The sequence below is a fragment of the Symphalangus syndactylus genome, chromosome 9 (genome assembly GCF_028878055.3).
Source record: "Symphalangus syndactylus isolate Jambi chromosome 9, NHGRI_mSymSyn1-v2.1_pri, whole genome shotgun sequence".
NCBI classification, from domain to species: Eukaryota; Metazoa; Chordata; class Mammalia; order Primates; family Hylobatidae; genus Symphalangus; species Symphalangus syndactylus.
The window spans coordinates 120,366,188-120,384,937 of NC_072431.2; the positions used below are offsets into that span (position 1 = coordinate 120,366,188).

General features: G+C 37.8%; 1 protein-coding gene across 14 annotated transcripts in view; it reads right to left on the minus strand.

Moving 5' to 3' along the window:
• DENND4C (DENN domain containing 4C) overlaps positions 1–18,750 on the minus strand; it is a 144,901-nt gene that overhangs the window by 23,848 nt on the left and 102,303 nt on the right. For 8 of the 14 annotated variants that reach the window (XM_055294129.2, XM_055294122.2, XM_055294133.2 and 5 more), the window contains 7 exons: positions 18,254–18,460; positions 14,942–15,070; positions 13,633–13,777; positions 13,216–13,362; positions 8,632–8,754; positions 6,985–7,131; positions 2,675–3,840 (listed from right to left, as the gene is read on the minus strand). In XM_055294129.2, the coding sequence (XP_055150104.1) occupies positions 2,675–3,840; positions 6,985–7,131; positions 8,632–8,754; positions 13,216–13,362; positions 13,633–13,777; positions 14,942–15,070; positions 18,254–18,460 (2,064 nt within the window). The remainder of the gene's footprint in view (positions 1–2,674; positions 3,841–6,984; positions 7,132–8,631; positions 8,755–13,215; positions 13,363–13,632; positions 13,778–14,941; positions 15,071–18,253; positions 18,461–18,750) is intronic. The other 6 variants (XM_055294127.2, XM_055294130.2, XM_055294125.2 and 3 more) reach the window with 5 other exon arrangements.

Here is an 18,750-nt window from a genome sequence, read left to right on the forward strand (position 1 = left end):
ATATACTATTATGTATTTACTAACTCCCCTGTTGCTTAAACATTCAAAATGCTTCAATCTTATATAAATTACATTGGTAAATTCCTCTATTTTTACATACACCTCTAATTATTTCCTTAGATTAAACTCTGGATGAAAGTTAAAAACATTTTATAGACTTTTTATTCATTGCTTCATTTGTAAATATTTATTAGGTATATCCTATTTGCCTTTTGCCAGGTACTGCTTACTGGTGCCAGGGATGTAACAATGAAAAGACAAGACAAGATCCACAGTGACTTGGAATTTACAGTGTCATATATTCCAAGTCCAAATATCCCTGTGTAATGTACTTTTGTTTTTAACAGTTAGATAATTTTTGGGGAGGCAGGGGAGAAAGGGTCTCTATCACCCAGGATGGAGTGCAGTGGTGTGATCTTGGCTCACTGCAACCTCTGCCTCCTGGGCTCAAGCTATCCTCCCACCTCACCTTGTAGAGTAGCTGAGACTACAGGTACATGCCACCACACCCAGCTAATTTTTGTATTTTTTTTGTATAGATGGGGTTTCACCATGTTGCCCAGGATAGGCTCAAACTCCTGGGCTCAAGCAAATGCCCACTTCGACTTCTGAAAGTGCTGGGATTACAGGCATAAGTCCTCATAACCAACCTCAATAAAATTTCAAAAATAAAATGAAGGCTGGATGCAGTGGCTCATGGTTGTAATCCCAGCACTTTGGGAGACCTAGGAACACTTGAGCCCAGGAGTTCAAGACCAGCTTGGGCAACATAGCAAGACCCTATCTCTACAAAAAACAAAAAATTAGCAGTCATGGTGGGGCACGCCTGGAGTCCTAGCAATCAGGAGGCTGAGGTAGGAGGACTGCTTGAGCCCAGGGGGTCGAGGCTACAGTGAGCCATCCCTGTGCCACTGTATTCCAGCTTGGGTAACAGAGCAAGCCCCTGTCTCAAAAAATAAAATGATACACTTTTTTTTTCTTTTTTATCATAATGCCAGATTAAAACACTTTGGAAGCTATTTTATTTTGCCTTCCCTTGACTGACCTCGTAAGCTCTTTAAATACAAAATAGTTAATTTATAATGTTCAATACTATACTTTTAATTCAATTATTATTTTGTCTATAAAGTATTCCTTCAAATGGTATAAAAGTCTTCTATGTCTAATTTCTTTTCCCATGTCTCTAATTCCAATTTAGACCTTTTACAATCTGAAATTGATTATATTACCTTGAAAGTGCATGACGCTTTAAGCTTCCAAGCCATTTCACATTATTCTTTCAGGTATACTCTTCTGACACTCTTCTTACAGCTTTAACCCCAAATGTCAAATTTATCCTTCAAATCCTAACTTAGATATCCACCTGCTTTGCTTTTTTTCTGGATAGCCCCCAACCTGAACCTCTTTTCATATATTGTTCTTTGGTATCTTCTCCTGAGATATTGCTTCTAAGGTAAGAGCATAGACTAGAGCCAATCTCTGACTTCAAATCATAGTTCTACTATTCCCTAGTTGTGTCATCTTAAGAAGCTAATTAGCCTCTCTGAATTTCAAATATCATCTACAAAATCAGGATAACAACAGTATCACCCTCATGGGGTTGCTATGAAGATTAAACAAATACATATGTTTGTATATATTCATATATAAAACCAGATATATAGCTTGTAACAGTACCTAGGACATACTGTTAAATAATGAGAGCAAACATAGATATCTGCCTTATCTACTACAGTACTCAAATACTATACAATTTCATACAAGGTGAAATTTCAATTTTTTTCTGTAAAACAAACAAAACTTACCCACTTTCGTTTTTACGAAAAGATCTAATGATTAACTCTATGTATAATGTTTTTTTAAAGACAATTATTTTTGCCATGTGGTATGAAATCTATGGATTAAGCTGCAGCTTGACTTTATATGTATTAAGGAGATTACATAGGTAAAAATTATTTTAAAAGTGAATGCTACACAAATATAACATGGCATTTTTATTAACTTCAAACACTAATCATTAGAGCTTTCAAAGAAATAATGTTTTAGTTTAGACTAGTCTATGGAATTATAAAATGGTCCCGATATTCTATTTCTACATTATTAACTTCCTTACATATATGGTCCAAGTTACTTCAAGAAAGAAACCAAATATGCATAGTTTTTAAATATGAAAACCAAAGTTATCAGAACTCTCTTAATAATCCTTCATATATTTTTCAAAAGATATACAAACATTCCATATCAGATAGACTACACAAAATAGACTACAGATAGACTATTCTATATCAGATAGACTATACAAAATATAAAAACCAAAGTTACCAGAAATCAGCCGGGCATGGTGGCTCATGCCTGTAATCCCAGCATTTTGGGAGGCTGATGCAGTTGGATCACCTGAGGTCAGGAGTTCAAGACCAGCCTGGCCAACATGGTGAAACCTCATCTCTACTAAAAATACAAAAATCAGCCGGGCATGGTGGCACACCCCTATAGTCCCAGCTACTCAGGCAAGAGAATCGCTCAAACCCGGGAGGCAGAGGTTGCAGACGGCCAAGATCATGCCACTGCACTCCAGCCTGGGCACAGAAATCTCTTAATAAGAATACATGTATTTCTAGAAAGATACTACAAACATTCCAATAGCAGACAGACTACACACATAAAGCTTTCTTACCTCATCATCTGAGTAGCTGTAGGCAGATGCAACAGCTACCCACATTTTACTGGCTACTGTCGCTGCTTGTTTCATACCAGATTTTAGGACATCCATCTTGGGCCCTGAGAGTATATTATCCAGCTTTAGCCCTGACAAAGAATTTACTACAGAACCCAACGAGCCATGTGGCGAAGAACGCACCAGCGCTGACAAAGAAGTTGAACGCTCTTTATGAGTTCGAGACGGGGTTTGCTGCTTGAAACGCCCAGTAAAAGTTTTAGACCTGGACACTGCAGGCGAGCTCTTTTCACTTTCAGGATTTTCCTGTGTTGGTGAACCATGATCTAAAGGTAGGCTTGATCTCCTCTCTAAAGCATGAATAAATGCAGTAGTCATGCCAGACTCTCTGTTTTCCTCTCCGTGTAATTCCATACTAGAAGATTTACTACCTAGGGGACTTTTTAGGTTCATATAGCTTTCTATTTCATCAGCCAGATTACGTGCAATAACTGGAGAAAACAACTTATCTTCAGAATCAGGAGTTTTTCCCCCAGTACATTCAGTGGCTAAAAGAGACAAAGGATCTAGTCCAGTTTCAACATCTTCCCTCTCAACCGCCTTGGCAATACCATATAAACTACTTCTCTTATTCCTCAGATCTTTGGATACTGTTTTCAAGTCTCTGGACTGATTACTGTTACTATCACTTAGTAGACTCTCATATGTATTCTCTGTTGCAGTAGTTTTAGGTACATCATCAACCACAGGCTCAAGGAGTTCTTGGCTTTCCTCAAGCATCTCTGGCACCGGAGATGATCTGTGCTCAGGATTCCAAGTGCTTTCAGACACACAAGTCCTACTATCAGGTAGGTGACAGCTAACATTCTCAAAGCTATGGGTTCTTGCGATATGAAGTGGAGAAGTCTTAGGACATGTCAATGCTGCTGTGAGAATCTTGGCATCTGCTCCCATCATGATAGCCATTTCACTTGAATTCGAATCCAAACTACTCTTCTTAAGCAACATTCCTGCTCGACTTTCAGAACTAAAACTACAACTCCTCTCAGGAAAATGCTTTTGTCTTTTTTCTCCTTTATCACCATTCTTCTTGAGGTTAGTAGCTTCGCCAAAGACTGCATCTTCAACTGGATCTTGAGTAGAAAGCAGCACATTTGATATACTACCTAAAAGGGAAAGTAAAATATTAACAATTAATCTATTTTCCAAGTTAACTTTTATTAAAATGTGTATTGTTTTCCTGATTATGAATGTGACATATACTCAGAATAAAAGGTCCAGAAAACTTAGAGGCCATAAAGAAGGTATAAAAAAAAAAGTGCACTGGAAAAGCTATTTAAAACTTGCCTCCCAGAGATAGCATTTTAATGTATAACCTGTCTTTCATCCTGTATTTATAAACACCCATTTAAAAAAAAAAAATCATGCAACATATGATAGATGGATATACCTGTGTTCTTCACCAAAATACAGAAAAAGAAAGAATCTCTTCCATCTTAGTTTTGTATCCAATTCAACAAATACTTGCCAGGAATCTACTCTGCAAAAAGCAAATTTGTAATCGTATAGGAATTGTATATTTGCTATACTCAGTCTTACTGCTATAAAGTAAAAGAATCCGGAACGGAATGCTTAGCACTGGCAAATTCTAAGAAGGCTGATAAAATCTGAGTGGTTAAAAAATTATTCAGATATATCCATTTCTTCAACAAATATTAAACGTCTACTAGTAGCCACCATATGAGGTGCTAGGAATACAAAGGCAAATAAAACAGACATAATCCCAGCCTTCACAGAAGTCAGTCTTACTTGATCAGGTAGAGAAAAAATATGCTAATGGCCATAGCAGCTTCCCCCAGCTTTGGAAGAAGAAAGCAGTCTTTTACTCCTTGCTACCATACAATTTGTTTCACTCCAAGACCAAAAGCTATTGTTTCCTATTTGAATCATTAGAACTTAAGTCTACCTGTTACGGACTGAATGTCTGTGTCCCCCAAAATCCACATGCTGAAATCCTAACCCCCAGTGTGACAGTATTAGGAGGCAGGGCCTTTGAAAGATAATTTGATCATGAAAGTGGAACCCTGATGAATGGGATTAGAGCCCTTAAAGAAGGAGAGCTCTCTCCTTCTCTGCTGTACGAGGATACAATAAGTTAGCAGTCTGCAACCTGGAAGAGGGCCCTCTGCAGAACTCACCATGCTAACACCCTAACCCTGGACTTTCCAGCCCCTAGAACTATAAGAAATAAATTTCTTTCTTTTCTTTCTTTTCTTTTTTTTTTAAGTTAGGGTTACGCCGGGCATGGTGGCTCACACCTGTAATCCCAGCACTTTGGGAGGCTGAGGCAGTCGGATCACCTGAGCTCAGGAGCTCAAGACCAGCCTGGGCAACATGGAGAAACCCTGTCTCCACAAAAAAATACAAAAATTAGCCGGATGTGGTGGCACTCGCCTGTAGTCCCAGCTACTTGGGAGTGTGAAGCAGGAGAATCCTCGATTGCTTGAGCCCAGGAAGTTGAGGGATAGTGAGCCATGACTGTGCCACTACACTCCAGCCTAGGTGACTGAGTGAGAGTCTGTCTCAAAAACAAACAAAGTTAGAGTCTTGCTCTGTCACCTAGTCTGGAGTACAGTGGTGCAATCATGGCTCACTGCAGCCTCAATCTCCTGGCCTCAAGTGATCTTTCCCTCCAGCCTGCCAAATTGCTGGGATTACAGGCGTGAGCCACTGAGTCCGGCGGATATAAATTTCTGTTGTTTATAAGTCACCTAGTCTATGGACTTGTATAGCAGCCTGAATTATTCATATTTAGGATTCTCATTTGTGTTTTCCTTTGTTTTCTTTTTTATCCATTGCTTTTTACTGTAGTCACATCATTTGTTTTGTTAAAAAGCATAATAATATCTGGGAGCTTCAAGGAAAAAAGCTGTCTTAGAAAAGATCTTTCTTTTAAACTTCAAGATTGATTTCAAGGTTCTTTTTAATCTTTCAAGTTAGTACTAATAATCATAATTATATCAATTAATCAGAATAAGCATTTAGAGATACTCTTTTAAGCCTTCATGGGAATTAAACTAACCTATTTTACAACTCAAAATATGTATCTGCTTTGAAAGCTGTTCCCAATATTTGAGAAACAAATCTTTGCAAATATTATTGGTTCTCATAGTATTTCCAAAGAATTTAACAGCACATTTTATTCAATGTTTTTAAAAAAAGTTTGCTATACTGACAAAAGCCCCATTATCCTCGCCCTTCGTTCTTAATATGAAAATAAGTTAAAAGGGAAGGAAACACAACAGTCCACAGACGATGTCCAGTTCAATATTTTGAGAGGATTCTAAGCCTCTGACGAAGAAAACTCTTCCCTCCTTTTCCCCAGCATCTCTGCCACCAAGAGGTTGGGAAAATGGGATCTGCAATGTATATATCAATTATTTTCTCAAAAAATCTTTAGTCCCACCTCTTGAGCACTACCCAAACAAGTAATGAGTGAAACTCAGAGTCACAGTAAATCCAAAGACAAAAGACTTTAAGAACAAGGAGTACTTTTACACTGGTTTAAGAAGCTGAAAAATTAATTTCTGTAAAGTCATACAACAGATACATTTTCAGACAAGACAGTCAACTTTAGAAGAGTGAACTGCAGCCACCACTAATGAAGGGCAAAGGATGCAGGCCAATTTCATTGTGTTTGAAAATCATATACTTAGATGTGTGCCATAAGAGTCTTGGGAGGCCTATATATAATGAAAGTTGAAAACTCAAATTCAAGGGAGTCATACACACAGAGTTATTTAGTACAAACACTTAATCACAAATAAAAAGTGGCTTGGGGTACCTGTAACAATGGCCAAAATCAAAGACCAACTGGCATATCTGTGTAGAGGGGAAATGACGTGAATCTTTTTCTTCCATTTCCCTTCAGTGATAGGAATTAGCCTGCCACTCATAAGCCCTCTGGAATTTGATCACATCACTGCCTCTCTGTTCATGATGCATACAGGAAGCCCTACAATTTCTCATTATCTATAAGGAGAAAGAGTGGCCAAACGGAGGACAGGCACCACAACAGGAAAGGGTATTCCAAATAACAATTAAACACACTAAATACTCCTTTTAAAAATCAAACACCTTTAAATAACAATATTTTCAATTTCTTTAGCCGATTTAGAGAATTCAAAAGTCCCTTCTGGCTCTTTAGCATGTTCGTTACAATTAAATAAAAAATTTAATGTCATTAAAGACACATATGAGTCTATAGAGGTATATTTTAAATATTTAATAACCAAAATGTAAAGACTCACCAGTGCTACTTTTCCTGCTGTTGGTATCAAATATACCAGATGGAACTTTCACAATACTGCTGCCCCAGGCAGGAGGTTCAGTAGGACTGTGAGGCTCTGGACTAGGTTGTGAATGTTTTGCCACAATAGCGGAGGCATCGCACACCTCTGGAAAAAAATATTTGGATGTTATCATTCCTACTTTTGCCAATATTAAACAGAAACCATATATTGACTTTTAGATATTGTATCTAATATAGTATTACTTTAGACACAAAATAAAATAGCCTGTGTCTGGTTTACTTTATGCCATAAATGCTGCCAATATTAACTGAAACAAATGCTTTGTTTTAGCATTCAATAATCCTAACATAAATGTTCTTTAGTGAATCAATTAAGTGTCTGGCCTTCAGTTCTCCTTCTCATCACTTGGCAAGTGGAGAGGGGCTTGCTTCTCTGTAACTCTGGAGTATAAAATAAGTAACATTAAAGAAAGTACACTTTTGTGAAAGAGAACAGGAAGAGTGTCTAATATTCCTCCATGTTTTCATAAAATGATTACAACAAATTATCTCTACCTTAATGAGTCCTATAAAAACTGGGAAAAACCACATAGACCTTTTTTTTTCTTTTTTTTTTTTTTGAGATGGAGTCTTGCTCTTGTTGCCCAGGCTAGAGTGCAATGGCACAATATCGGCTGACCGCAACCTTCGCTTCCCAGGTTCAAGTGATTCTCCTGCCTCAGCCTCCCCAGTACCTGGGATTACAGAGGTGCTGCCACCATGCCTGGCTAATTTTTGTATTTTTAGTAGAGACGGGGTTTTGCCACGTTGGCCAGGCTGGTCTCAAACGCCTGACCACGTAATCTGCCCACCTCAGCCTCCCAAAGTGCTGGGATTACAGGAGTGAGCCACCACGCCCAGCCCACATAGACTATTTTTAACCTACCAGTGAAAACTATGCACCTAGATATTTGAAGGACTGCTAGTGAAAGAGCCTTTTAGAATTAAAAGGGCACTAAAATAGAAGTTTTGATGACTCAAAGTTTATTCCTGGTTCTGTCAAAAGTAGCTATGTAATTTTAGCAAATATCTCAATGGGTCATACTTTCCTGCAAAATTAAGGGCTGACCTAAAGAGTCTCCAAAGGTATCTCATGGCCAGGTGTCGTGGCTCACACCTGTAATCCCAGCACTTTGGGAGGCTGAGGAAGGAAGATCACTTGAGCTCAGGAGGTCAAGTCTAGCCGGGGCAACATGGCAAGGCCTTGTCTCTACAAAACACACAAAAAATAGCTGGGCATGGTGGCATGTGCCTGTGGTCCCAGCTGACAGGGGACTCAGGCAGGAGGATCATATGAGGCCAGGAGATCAGGGCTGCAGTAATACATGTTCTTGCCACTACACTCAGCCTGGGCGAGAGAGCAAGACCCTGTCTCTAAAAAAAAAAAAAAGAAAGAAAGAAAGAAAGTTCTCTTAAATTTTAAAACTTCAGAGACTACCAAAATTTACTTTATGTAAACAGTACATAGCATCTTAGGAGCCAGACCTTACATTTGTGAAAATTAATCATCAAAGCTATCAACTAAGATAAACTTTTAATTATTAATAATACAGGTATTATTCTAAGTGAAGTTCGTAAATAAAGTTCGTAAATATCAGTACTTAACCTTCTGTTTGCATTTTTGTTTTAGTTATCAATTCTCTTGCTGCTTGTTCTTCAGGCACATGAATTTCTGCATCATCCTTTATAAGTTCATCCTTAGACCCATATCCTTGGTCAGACTGACCACCTGTTAAAAAGAATGCAGACTTACATATAAATGTTTTCATATACTTGTAATTCATATATAAAGTATCAAAAGAAAATTCCACTGATCTACACAATTACGGTTAGACAAAAGACAAGAAAGCACACAAGGAACACAGAACATTTTAAAAACAACGATAAGCCGCAAAGAACAGTAGAAACAGGAACATCAAAGACTAAACACATTTGGAAGCACTACATCTTAATTTCTTCATCTGTAAATTAAAAAGATTTAGACAAGATGTTTGGAAAAGTCTCTTTTGGAGAGTGTCTACAGAATGCTGCCTTCTCTGTAAGAATAAAACACACATGTATCTGCTTACTTTTGCAAAAAGTAATGCAGGAAAAATAAACCAGAAAACAGTAAAGATGGTTACCTACCAGGGTTGGGGGGAAATAAGATGCAGTGACTAAAGCGGGAGAAAACTTCTCTACGTATGGCTTATGGTATTGTTTTTATCTTTGGAGATAGAATACACTTCTACATGTTAAAAAAAAAATCAGTAAGATAAAAGGGGTGCAACTGAATGCAAATGGAAACAAATGAAACCAACTGTATTTCACATGAACAACATAATCACACTGAAAGGGCCAGGGGAGGATTAATCCAAGTAACTTTGAACACATTATTTTGAGTATCCACCCTAAGCCTGGGAGTAATAGTCAAATCCTGAACGGCTTAGTAGGTTTGTTTTTCACAGAGAAATGGGTGTGACAATTCTGAAATTATTTTTTAAGTGCAGTACACGTATTTTCTAGCTTAGGAAAAAAGTTTTAGAAGCAGTAACACTATGGTAACAGTGAGCCCAAATCTTGGCTTCTAACATCTATTCCCCATGAAAAAGAACCTGGGATCCCTGAAGAAATGGCTGATTCCAGAGCTCAGATAGAGAAGGTACAAGATTGAGCTAGAACATTTTGTTGTGCCAAAAAGGTAGTGCTCAGAAACATAATGGGAGAATATCTAAAGGATATAAAAACTAGCTTAAAGGAGCTCCCACTGGCCAACACAGGGATAATTTGAGGACCAAATAAGGACAGTAATGAATTATATTTCAATGAATAAAATAGGAATCCATCAGTCCATACTGATAATAAATAAGAAAAAATAGGCCGGGCGCGGTGGCTCAAGCCTGTAATCCCAGCACTTTGGGAGGCCGAGGTGGGCGGATCACGAGGTCAGGAGATCGAGACCATCCTGGCTAACACAGTGAAAACCCATCTCTACTAAAAATACAAAAAATTAGCCGGACGTGTTGGCAGGCGCCTGTAGTCCCAGCTACTCGGGAGGCTGAGGCAGGAGAATGGCATGAACCCGGGAGGCGGAGCTTGCAGTGAGCCGAGATCGCGCCATTGCACTCCCGCCTGGGAGACAGAGCAAGACTCCGTCTCAAAAAAAAAAAAAAAAAAAAAAAAGAAAAAATAGAGAATGGAGAATTTTCTATATACTAGAATATCATCTTCTAAATATGAAAACAGTGATAGAGTTGGCAAAATCACCACTTTGTAGCCATCATAGTAATGACCGGTTCAGACAAGCATCATCAATGGATGCCAAATTTAAAAGAGAAAGTGTCATGAGAAAGGATATTAGCACATTGTCTCAGAGTGTCCTTTCAAAAATAGCTTATGATCTGAGAGGAAAAAAATATTACAGTAACTATCCACAGAGAAACCAGACAATAGTGAGACTAGGTGATCCAAATTAATATCACCGATGAAGGTCAGACTGTGTGTGCCTGTAGGACGTGACAACCTGAGAAGGAGTCAACATCATTTATGTAGCACACCCATGGATGCATAACCTAATCACTAGGAAATAACAGACAAACCCAAGAAACATTCCACAAAATAATTAAAATGAATTCTTCAAAAAGGCCAAGGTCATAAAAGATTTTTTAAAGGCTAAGGAACTGTGCCAGGTTAAGGAAGACTAAAGAAAGGGAGTTAAAATACCACAAGGAACACTGGGATAACTGACAAACTTGGAATATAAACTATAAAGTGGTATATCAATGTTTTCTTGAATTTGGTAACCAAAGTGTGGTTATATATAGGAGGAAATACCACTGAAATAATAAAGAAGTAAAAGGGCAAGATGTATGTAACCTGCTCACATGATTTAGGAAAAAGAAATGGTACGTGCATGCACACAGAATGAAAATAATAAAGGAAATGTGGCAAACTAAAAAGGAGGGAATCTAGATAAAAGATGTGAGAGTTTTCTGTATTATTCTTGCAACTTTTCTGTAAGTTTGAAATTATTTCAAATATTTTAAAAGTCTTTTTTGACTTTATAGTTCTACACTTTAAAATCAAAACTAAGATCAGGTACTAGAGAAAACAGTATAAAGATGTCAATAAAAGACACATAAAATAACATATGCAGTACCTCTATTTTCCATCACTTATTACACTGCCACTCAGACTCTGGGTTTGCCATACAACAAAAGAATTAAATGTCTTTAAATACTACTACTTAGAATGACTAATCAGTCACTTTTATACTAGCTCCCTCAAAAAGTCTGGTAAAGCAATATGGTGCCATGAAATGAACACTAGGCTGGGACCTGGGTAAATTAAAACCAAATATGCCCCTAACAGCTAAGTGACTCTGTACCAGGTACCAAGTGGAAAGATTCCACGAGATAATCCTTAATGAAATGAGCAACTTAAGAACCTGGGCTGAAGACTCCAAAAGCATCAAATGGCATCGCCAGAAGTTCTACAGAGACACACCACCACTGCAAATTCAGTCTGTGGCATTTGGTCATTTGAAATGCAGCTAAAATATACATAAGGGGGACCTGAAGGTTCGTGCCCAACTATTGGGAGTCTTTATACCAATTATCCAGGATTGCTAGGAGATTGGTATTTCCATTAAAGGAGTAAATTGCCTCTATAACGAGATAAACTTAAAAATCTGAAGGTATAAGGGGAAAGGTGTTTATGTATTACTATTACTATTCCTGGTAGACGTTTTCATACAAAAAAATATATTTTTTTTGTTTTTTATACATGAAGCCCATTTCTTCTACAAGTATCATGAAAAAAATACTAGAGGAAATAAAATATGGTGGCTTTAAAATAAAAGTTTCATAAAAATTCTTATTTGTTAATATAATATACAAACATGATGGCAAACTGAGGAAGTTAATTACAAACAGGATTGTAACCTGTAGCTTTATGTTGACTTTCAAATTTACACATGCTCCTGTAATTATGTGAAGGTTGTTTTTAGCACAAGAATTCAGCAGATCAGTTTTGGAAAGCAATAGCCACACCACCTTAACAGCAGAAACAATTAATTCTTCAATGCCTATAACACTATTTGTCACAATGATGCTACAAACCAACCTCAAAATAAGAATTTTAGCAAGGCATAATATATTTTCAAATAAGATAACAAACATGCTTTGCAAACTGACCATAAAAAGTTAGCTGGATATTTTCAATAGAGTCTATATATGATTACATTTATCTGAAGGAGAAAAGGCAAGAAAATGAAAACTGTTTATTACTCATAACAATACTTAAAATACAATGAAAGGTCTTTCCCCCACCCTTGCATGTCAGCAAAATTTAACCTAATAAATGGGAAATTACCTGATGTGGTTAACATTCAAGGGTAGAATTAATGCACACGTGTATCCATAGCTTCACGTCATATAAGTCTGTCTGCACCCCACACCATGACAGCCAAGGACAAATGCAGCACCAAGAAACAGCACAGAGCAAAAAGCAAAGCAACAAAGAGCAGAGAAAAGGAAACTTCAGTCATTGAGACAAGTTCATCAGATGAAGCACAGGAACTAGACCCAGAATTCTTTTTAAAGGAAGGCTTGAGATATTAAAAACAACCACAACAAAAAAACAACACAAGAAGAAGGATGTGCAACACACATATATCTGCACAATGTGTTACTTTAGTTACACTTATTTCTAACTTCAGAGGACAGGGATTATTCCCACGGCTATGTACATAAAAGCAGCTTTAGTAGCTTCTCGATCTTAAAAAATGTAACTTAAAGAGAATACTTTTTCTCATTGTGTGACTTACTTCCTTCCCCTTTTAACATTCATACTCTTAAAGTTTTAAGATACATTTTCTATTTAATTTTTTAAAAATATTTGCAAGTTGTGTCCTAATTTTCAAGTTCCTTAGCTCATGATTCCTAATTATAACATACACTTTCACAAATTAATGATAAACAAATACAAAGAAGCATCATGTTAGAGCACTGTGCACAGCACTCCCATACTAATTTTGTACTATAGGAAATAAAGAGAAGTGATCTGCAGACTCGTATTGTTTCTCTTGTAAGTATACAGTACTTTTAAAGTAGTCATATCACACAAACTCAAGAAGGGAAGAAGCTTTTTGAAAAAGGAAAGATTTAACATGAGAGTAAGTGAAGGGTTAGTAAAATCTGGATTTTAGTACCTGTGCTAGAGTGATTATCAATGGACTCAAGCCTGATTAAATCTCTGACGAAGACTGTGTGCTCCCCATTGTTAGCATCATTAGAACTATCCACGCTACCATGGCTCACCGTGTCCCCATCACTTCCACCTGTGACATTTTGAAGAGCTAAAGATAAGGACAATAGCAGTTCAATAACTCATGCACTGATAAGCTCTTAAACTAAACATGAATGACCCACAGTTCATTTACAGTTGCAGAACACTTTCTAAATTTCTGGAAAAAAACAAAAATAATTTTGGACTAAGATAATCTGTCTTTAAATGTATGTGAAAATGTCTACCAGAATTTAAGTTTTCTACTTCAATAGCTAAAAATTCATATGCCTATAAAGCTCATGGTTCAGCAAGGAAGTATATTTCTAATCACATGTATTACCTGATATTGAGGAGACCTGTGACCTTTGCACAGTCTTTTTAAGCGGCTGCCTAAACTGTGCCAAGCCACGTACCACATTCCGTACCTTCGTCCATAAGAAGATACCACTGCGGGTACTGCTAGGCCACGGGCTCTCCAAAACTACCTAAAGGTAAAATAAGGGTAAGAATAATGTTCATTAGCAATATCTGATTTTAAAAATACATACATATATGTGTGTGTGTATGTTTATAGATATACACACAAATATAAAAAGTTATACTGGCCAAGAGGTATATTAAAAAATGCTAAACATTACTAAACATCAGAGAAATGCAAACTAAGACTACAATGAGATATCTTATCACCTCATACTTGTTAGAATCATTATTGTCAAAAAAACAAAAGATGTTGATTAAGGAGGTGGACAAAAGAACCCCTACACACTCTTGGTGGAAATGCAAATTAGTACAGCCATTAAAAAGATTCCTCACAAACAGTATAGTTTTCTCAAAAAAATTAAAACTAGAACTACCATAGCATCCAGCAATCCTATTACTGGGTATAGCTATGCAAAAGAAATGAAATCAGTATATTGAAGAGAGATCTGTACTCCCATGTTTATTGCAGCATTATTCACAATAACCAAGACATGAAATCAACCTGAGTGTTCATCAATGTATGAATGGATAAAGAAAATGTGGTATATATACACAATGAAATACTATTCAGCCTGAAATAAAAAAGGAAACCCAGTCATTTGTGACAATATGAATGAACCCAGCAGACATTATGGTAAGTGAAATAAGCTAGGCACAGAAGGACAAATACTGCATGATCTCACATATATATGAGATTCAAGAAAGTGAAACCCGTAAAAGTAGAGAGTAGAACTATGGTTACCAGGGGCTTTGGGAGGTCAGGGGAAAGGGGACACTGGAAGATGTTGGTCAAAGGATACAAAATTTCAGTTCGATAGGAGAAATAAATTCAAGAGATCTATTGAACAACATGGGGACTACAGTTAATAACAATGCACTGTATTTTGAAAATCGCTAAGAGACTAGAAGTGTTCTCATCACAAAACAATGAAGGCATATGTTAATTATTTAATAACTCGATTGAGCCATTCCACAATATACATATCTCAAAACATCATATTGTACATAAATACATACACTTTTTGTCAATTTTTAAAACATAATTATAAAAATTAAAAAAAATTATATCCCAAAACTTCCTTTAATAGGAGTTTCATGAATAACAAAAGGTATACAAAATAATCATTCTTAATAAGCACCACAACTTGCCTAATGTCGATCCTACTTACCTTATTATAATAACCATAAGTAATAGCATTAGGCTTTATCCTAGCAGTTTTCATTTCAAATAAGACTCTCACTGCTAAAACAGGATGACCCCAAAGTCCACAAAGCTGCATCACTACTCGATAGCACACCTAACAACAACAACAAAAAATCAAAGTGTCAGTAATTAGTATACTAATCTATCTGTGAATTGTAGAGATTTTACTGAATTCTTTCCATGAAGTTATTACGCAGTATTTTCTCCTTTGTTCTGCTTTGAGCATCTTAGCAAATTATTATTAATATTTTTATTTATTTATTTATTTATTTTGAGACGGAGTCCTGCTCTGTCGCCCAGGCTGGAGTGCAGTGGCACAATCTTGGCTCACTGCAAGCTCCGCCTGCCGGGTTCACGCCATTCTCCTGCTTCAGCCTCCCGCGTAGCTGGGACTAAAGGCACCCGCCATCACGCCCGGCTAATTTTTTGTATTTTTTTTTTAGTAGAGATGGGGCTTCACCATATTAGCCAGGATGGTCTCGATCTCCTGACCTTGTGATCCGCCCACCTCGGCCTCCCAAAGTGCTGGGATTACAGGCTTGAGCCACCCCTCCTGGCCGCAAATTATTTTTCAGACCTATTCAGGCTGGGCGCAGCGGCTCCCACCTCACAGCACTTAGGGAGGCTGAGGCAGGTGGATCACCTGAGGTCAGGAGTTCGAGACCAACCTGGCCAACATGGTGAAACCCCATCTCTACTAATAGTACAAAAATTAGATGGGCATGGTGGTGCATACCTGTAATCCCAGCTACTTGGGAGGCTGAGGCACAAGAATCGCTTGAACCCAGGAGGTAGAGGTTGTAATGAGCCCAGATCACGCCACTGTACTCCAGCCTGGGCAACAGAGTGAGACTCTGTCTCAAAAAAAAAAAAAAAAGAAAAAAGAAAAAAACACCAAAAAACAAATCTATTCATTAATGCAAGTAGCATCTTTATTAACTATTTCATATAAGACATATGTGTCCATGTTCCATTTGCTTGAGTAACTAAATCTATACAAAGAGAAAGACTATTACTCCTCATAATTTGAGAGGTAATTCATTTCCAAAATCAAGGCTAGAGGCCGGGAACAGTGGCTCACGCCTGTAATCCCAGAATTTTGAGAGGCCCAGGCAGGCAGATCACCTGAGGTCAGGAGTTCGAGATCAGCCTGGCCAACACGGTGAAGGGCCCATCTCTACAAAAAAAATATACAAAAATTAGCTAGGCATGGTGGCACGCACTTGTAGACCCAGCTACTCGGGACAGTGAGGCAGTAGAATTGCTGGAACCCAGGAGTCGGAGATTGTAGCGAGCCAAGACTGCGCCACTGCATGCTAGCCTGGAGGAAAAGAGTAAACCTGTCTCTAAATAAAAAATAAACAAATAAATAAATATAAATAAAATCAAGTATAATAAAAGTCTCTCTCTCCCCAGTCACTATGCTTTCCATTTAATGCCAAAGGAATTAAAGATAGTATCTCCAAAATTCCTATAGAACAAATAGGATTTGTCTTTAAAAGAATGAGAAGACAGTTAAATATATTGTTAACATTATTAGCAAAGACTTTTCATTTTTAATTCTAATCTAGTTCAAAACATCATTTATAGTTTTGGAAAAAGCTAAATAAGTGCCTCAGTTTCCTCAACCATTAGCTGGATAATATCAGCATCTACTTCTTAGGATGGTTTCTAAGGCTTGAGAGAGAAAATGCATGAAAATGTCTAGTACATCATTCACTGAGTGCTTACTATGAACCAGGCACTTTAAGTATATTAACTAATTTAACTAACCTTCAAACTAACCTTATGATGAAGGTGCTAACTATTACTATCTACCTCGGTGGTTCTCCAGGAGCAATTTTGCTCTCCGGGAACATTTTTGATTGTCATGATCTGTGCAGGGAAAGAGAGGCATATAGTTGGTAGAGGCCAGGGATGCTACTAAACATCCTACACAATGTACAAGACAGGCCCCCAAAATAAACAATTGTGTGGGCCAAAGTATCAATAGCGCCAAAGTTGAGAAGCTCAAAGCTACATTTTCTAATAGATAATCCAAAACACAAATAGGTTACATAGGCCAGGTGCAGTGGCTCATATTTATAATCTTGGCACTTTGGGAGGCCAAGCAGAAGGATGGCTTGACACCATGAGTTTGAGACCAGCCCAGGCAACATATTGAGACCCCATCTCTACAAAAAATAAAACTAAAAAAATTAGACGTGATGGCGTGCACCTGTAGTCCCAGCTACTCGGGAGGCTGAGGCAGGAAGATCGCTTGAGCCCTGAAGTTCTAGGCTACAGTGAGCTGTGACAGCACCACTGCACTCCAGCTTGGGCACGAGTATATATATATATATATATATATATATATGTATGTTTTTTTTTTTTTTAAATAGATTATATAACTCACCTTAGGACACAGGTCCTAAGTGGAGAGCCACTTACTAAAAGCCTATTCCCTATCTGCTCCCCAATAAAGTTATATTAAGAATAAAATGAAGCCAGCCACAGTGCCTCATGCCTGTAATCCCTGCAAGGGAGGCCAAAGTGGGGGTTCAAGAGCCAGGAGTTCAAGACCAGCCTGGGCAACAAAGTGAGACTCCATCCCTCAAAAAAAAAAAAAAACAAATCAAAAAAAGAAAAACCATATGCCAGGCGCAGGACTGTATGCCTGAAGTCCCAGCTACTTGGGAGACAGGTGGGACAATTGCTTGAGCCCAGGAGTTCAAGGCTGCAGTGAGCCATGATCACACAACTGCACTCCAGCCTGGGCGAGAGAGGAGTGAGACCCCATCTCTTTAAAAATAAACAAACATGGCCGGATGTGATGGCTCACGCCTGTAATCCCAGCACTGAGAGCTGAGGCAGGCAGATCACTTGAGGCCAGGAGTTTGAGACCAGCCTGGCCAACACGGTGAGACCCCATCTCTATTAAAAATACAAAAAAAAAAAAAAAATTAGCCAGGTATGGTGACATGTGCCTGTAATTCCAGCTACTCGGGAGGCACAAGAACTGTCTGAACCCGGGAGGCAGAGGTTGCAGGGAGCCAAGGACGCACCGCTGAACTCCAGCCTGGGTGACAGCGTGAGACTCTGTCTCTAAAACAAATCAATAAATAAAATAAAAAACGAGCAAATAATATGCACCAGCTCCATGAAACAGAGTAATAGTTTTACCCTTCCTGCTTAATGAAAATGCTTGAGCACACTTTAAAGCAACTTAGACCCAAATTTTATTAGAAGTACAAAAATAAAATTTACCTTAGAAACAATGTCAATTTGTTATACTTGCCTCATCTAAGGGATCCACATCTGTTTTCCTCATCTTAATAAGTACATCATATGCCTGCTGAAGTGCTCTGACTTTAGGATGAGAAACTCTAACATAGGCCGGAAGACAAATAAACCATAAACTGTAACAATGACTGAACAGACACTTGGCCCACTGTGGTGGATTTGTATAACATCTCTTCGCCAATTTATGAGCTGTTTTTATCTCCTAGAAAGAGAATAAAATATTACGATATTTACTAAAATTCATTAGGGTGAGGAGTGAGAAGGAAAAGGGAGAGGATAATTTAAGTAAAACTTGACCCCCTAAAATCAAGCACTTCATAGTTGACCTTTGTGAGTGGCTTCCTGCTTACTAGTGTTAATGGTTCCCCTGAACATTCATTTACAATAATACTTCATACTATACCAAAACTATTTGTTAGCAAGCATGTGTCTCTTAACAGAGTAGAAATTAAGAGCAAAGATCATTCATCTTTTTGTAATAGAATGGCTCAT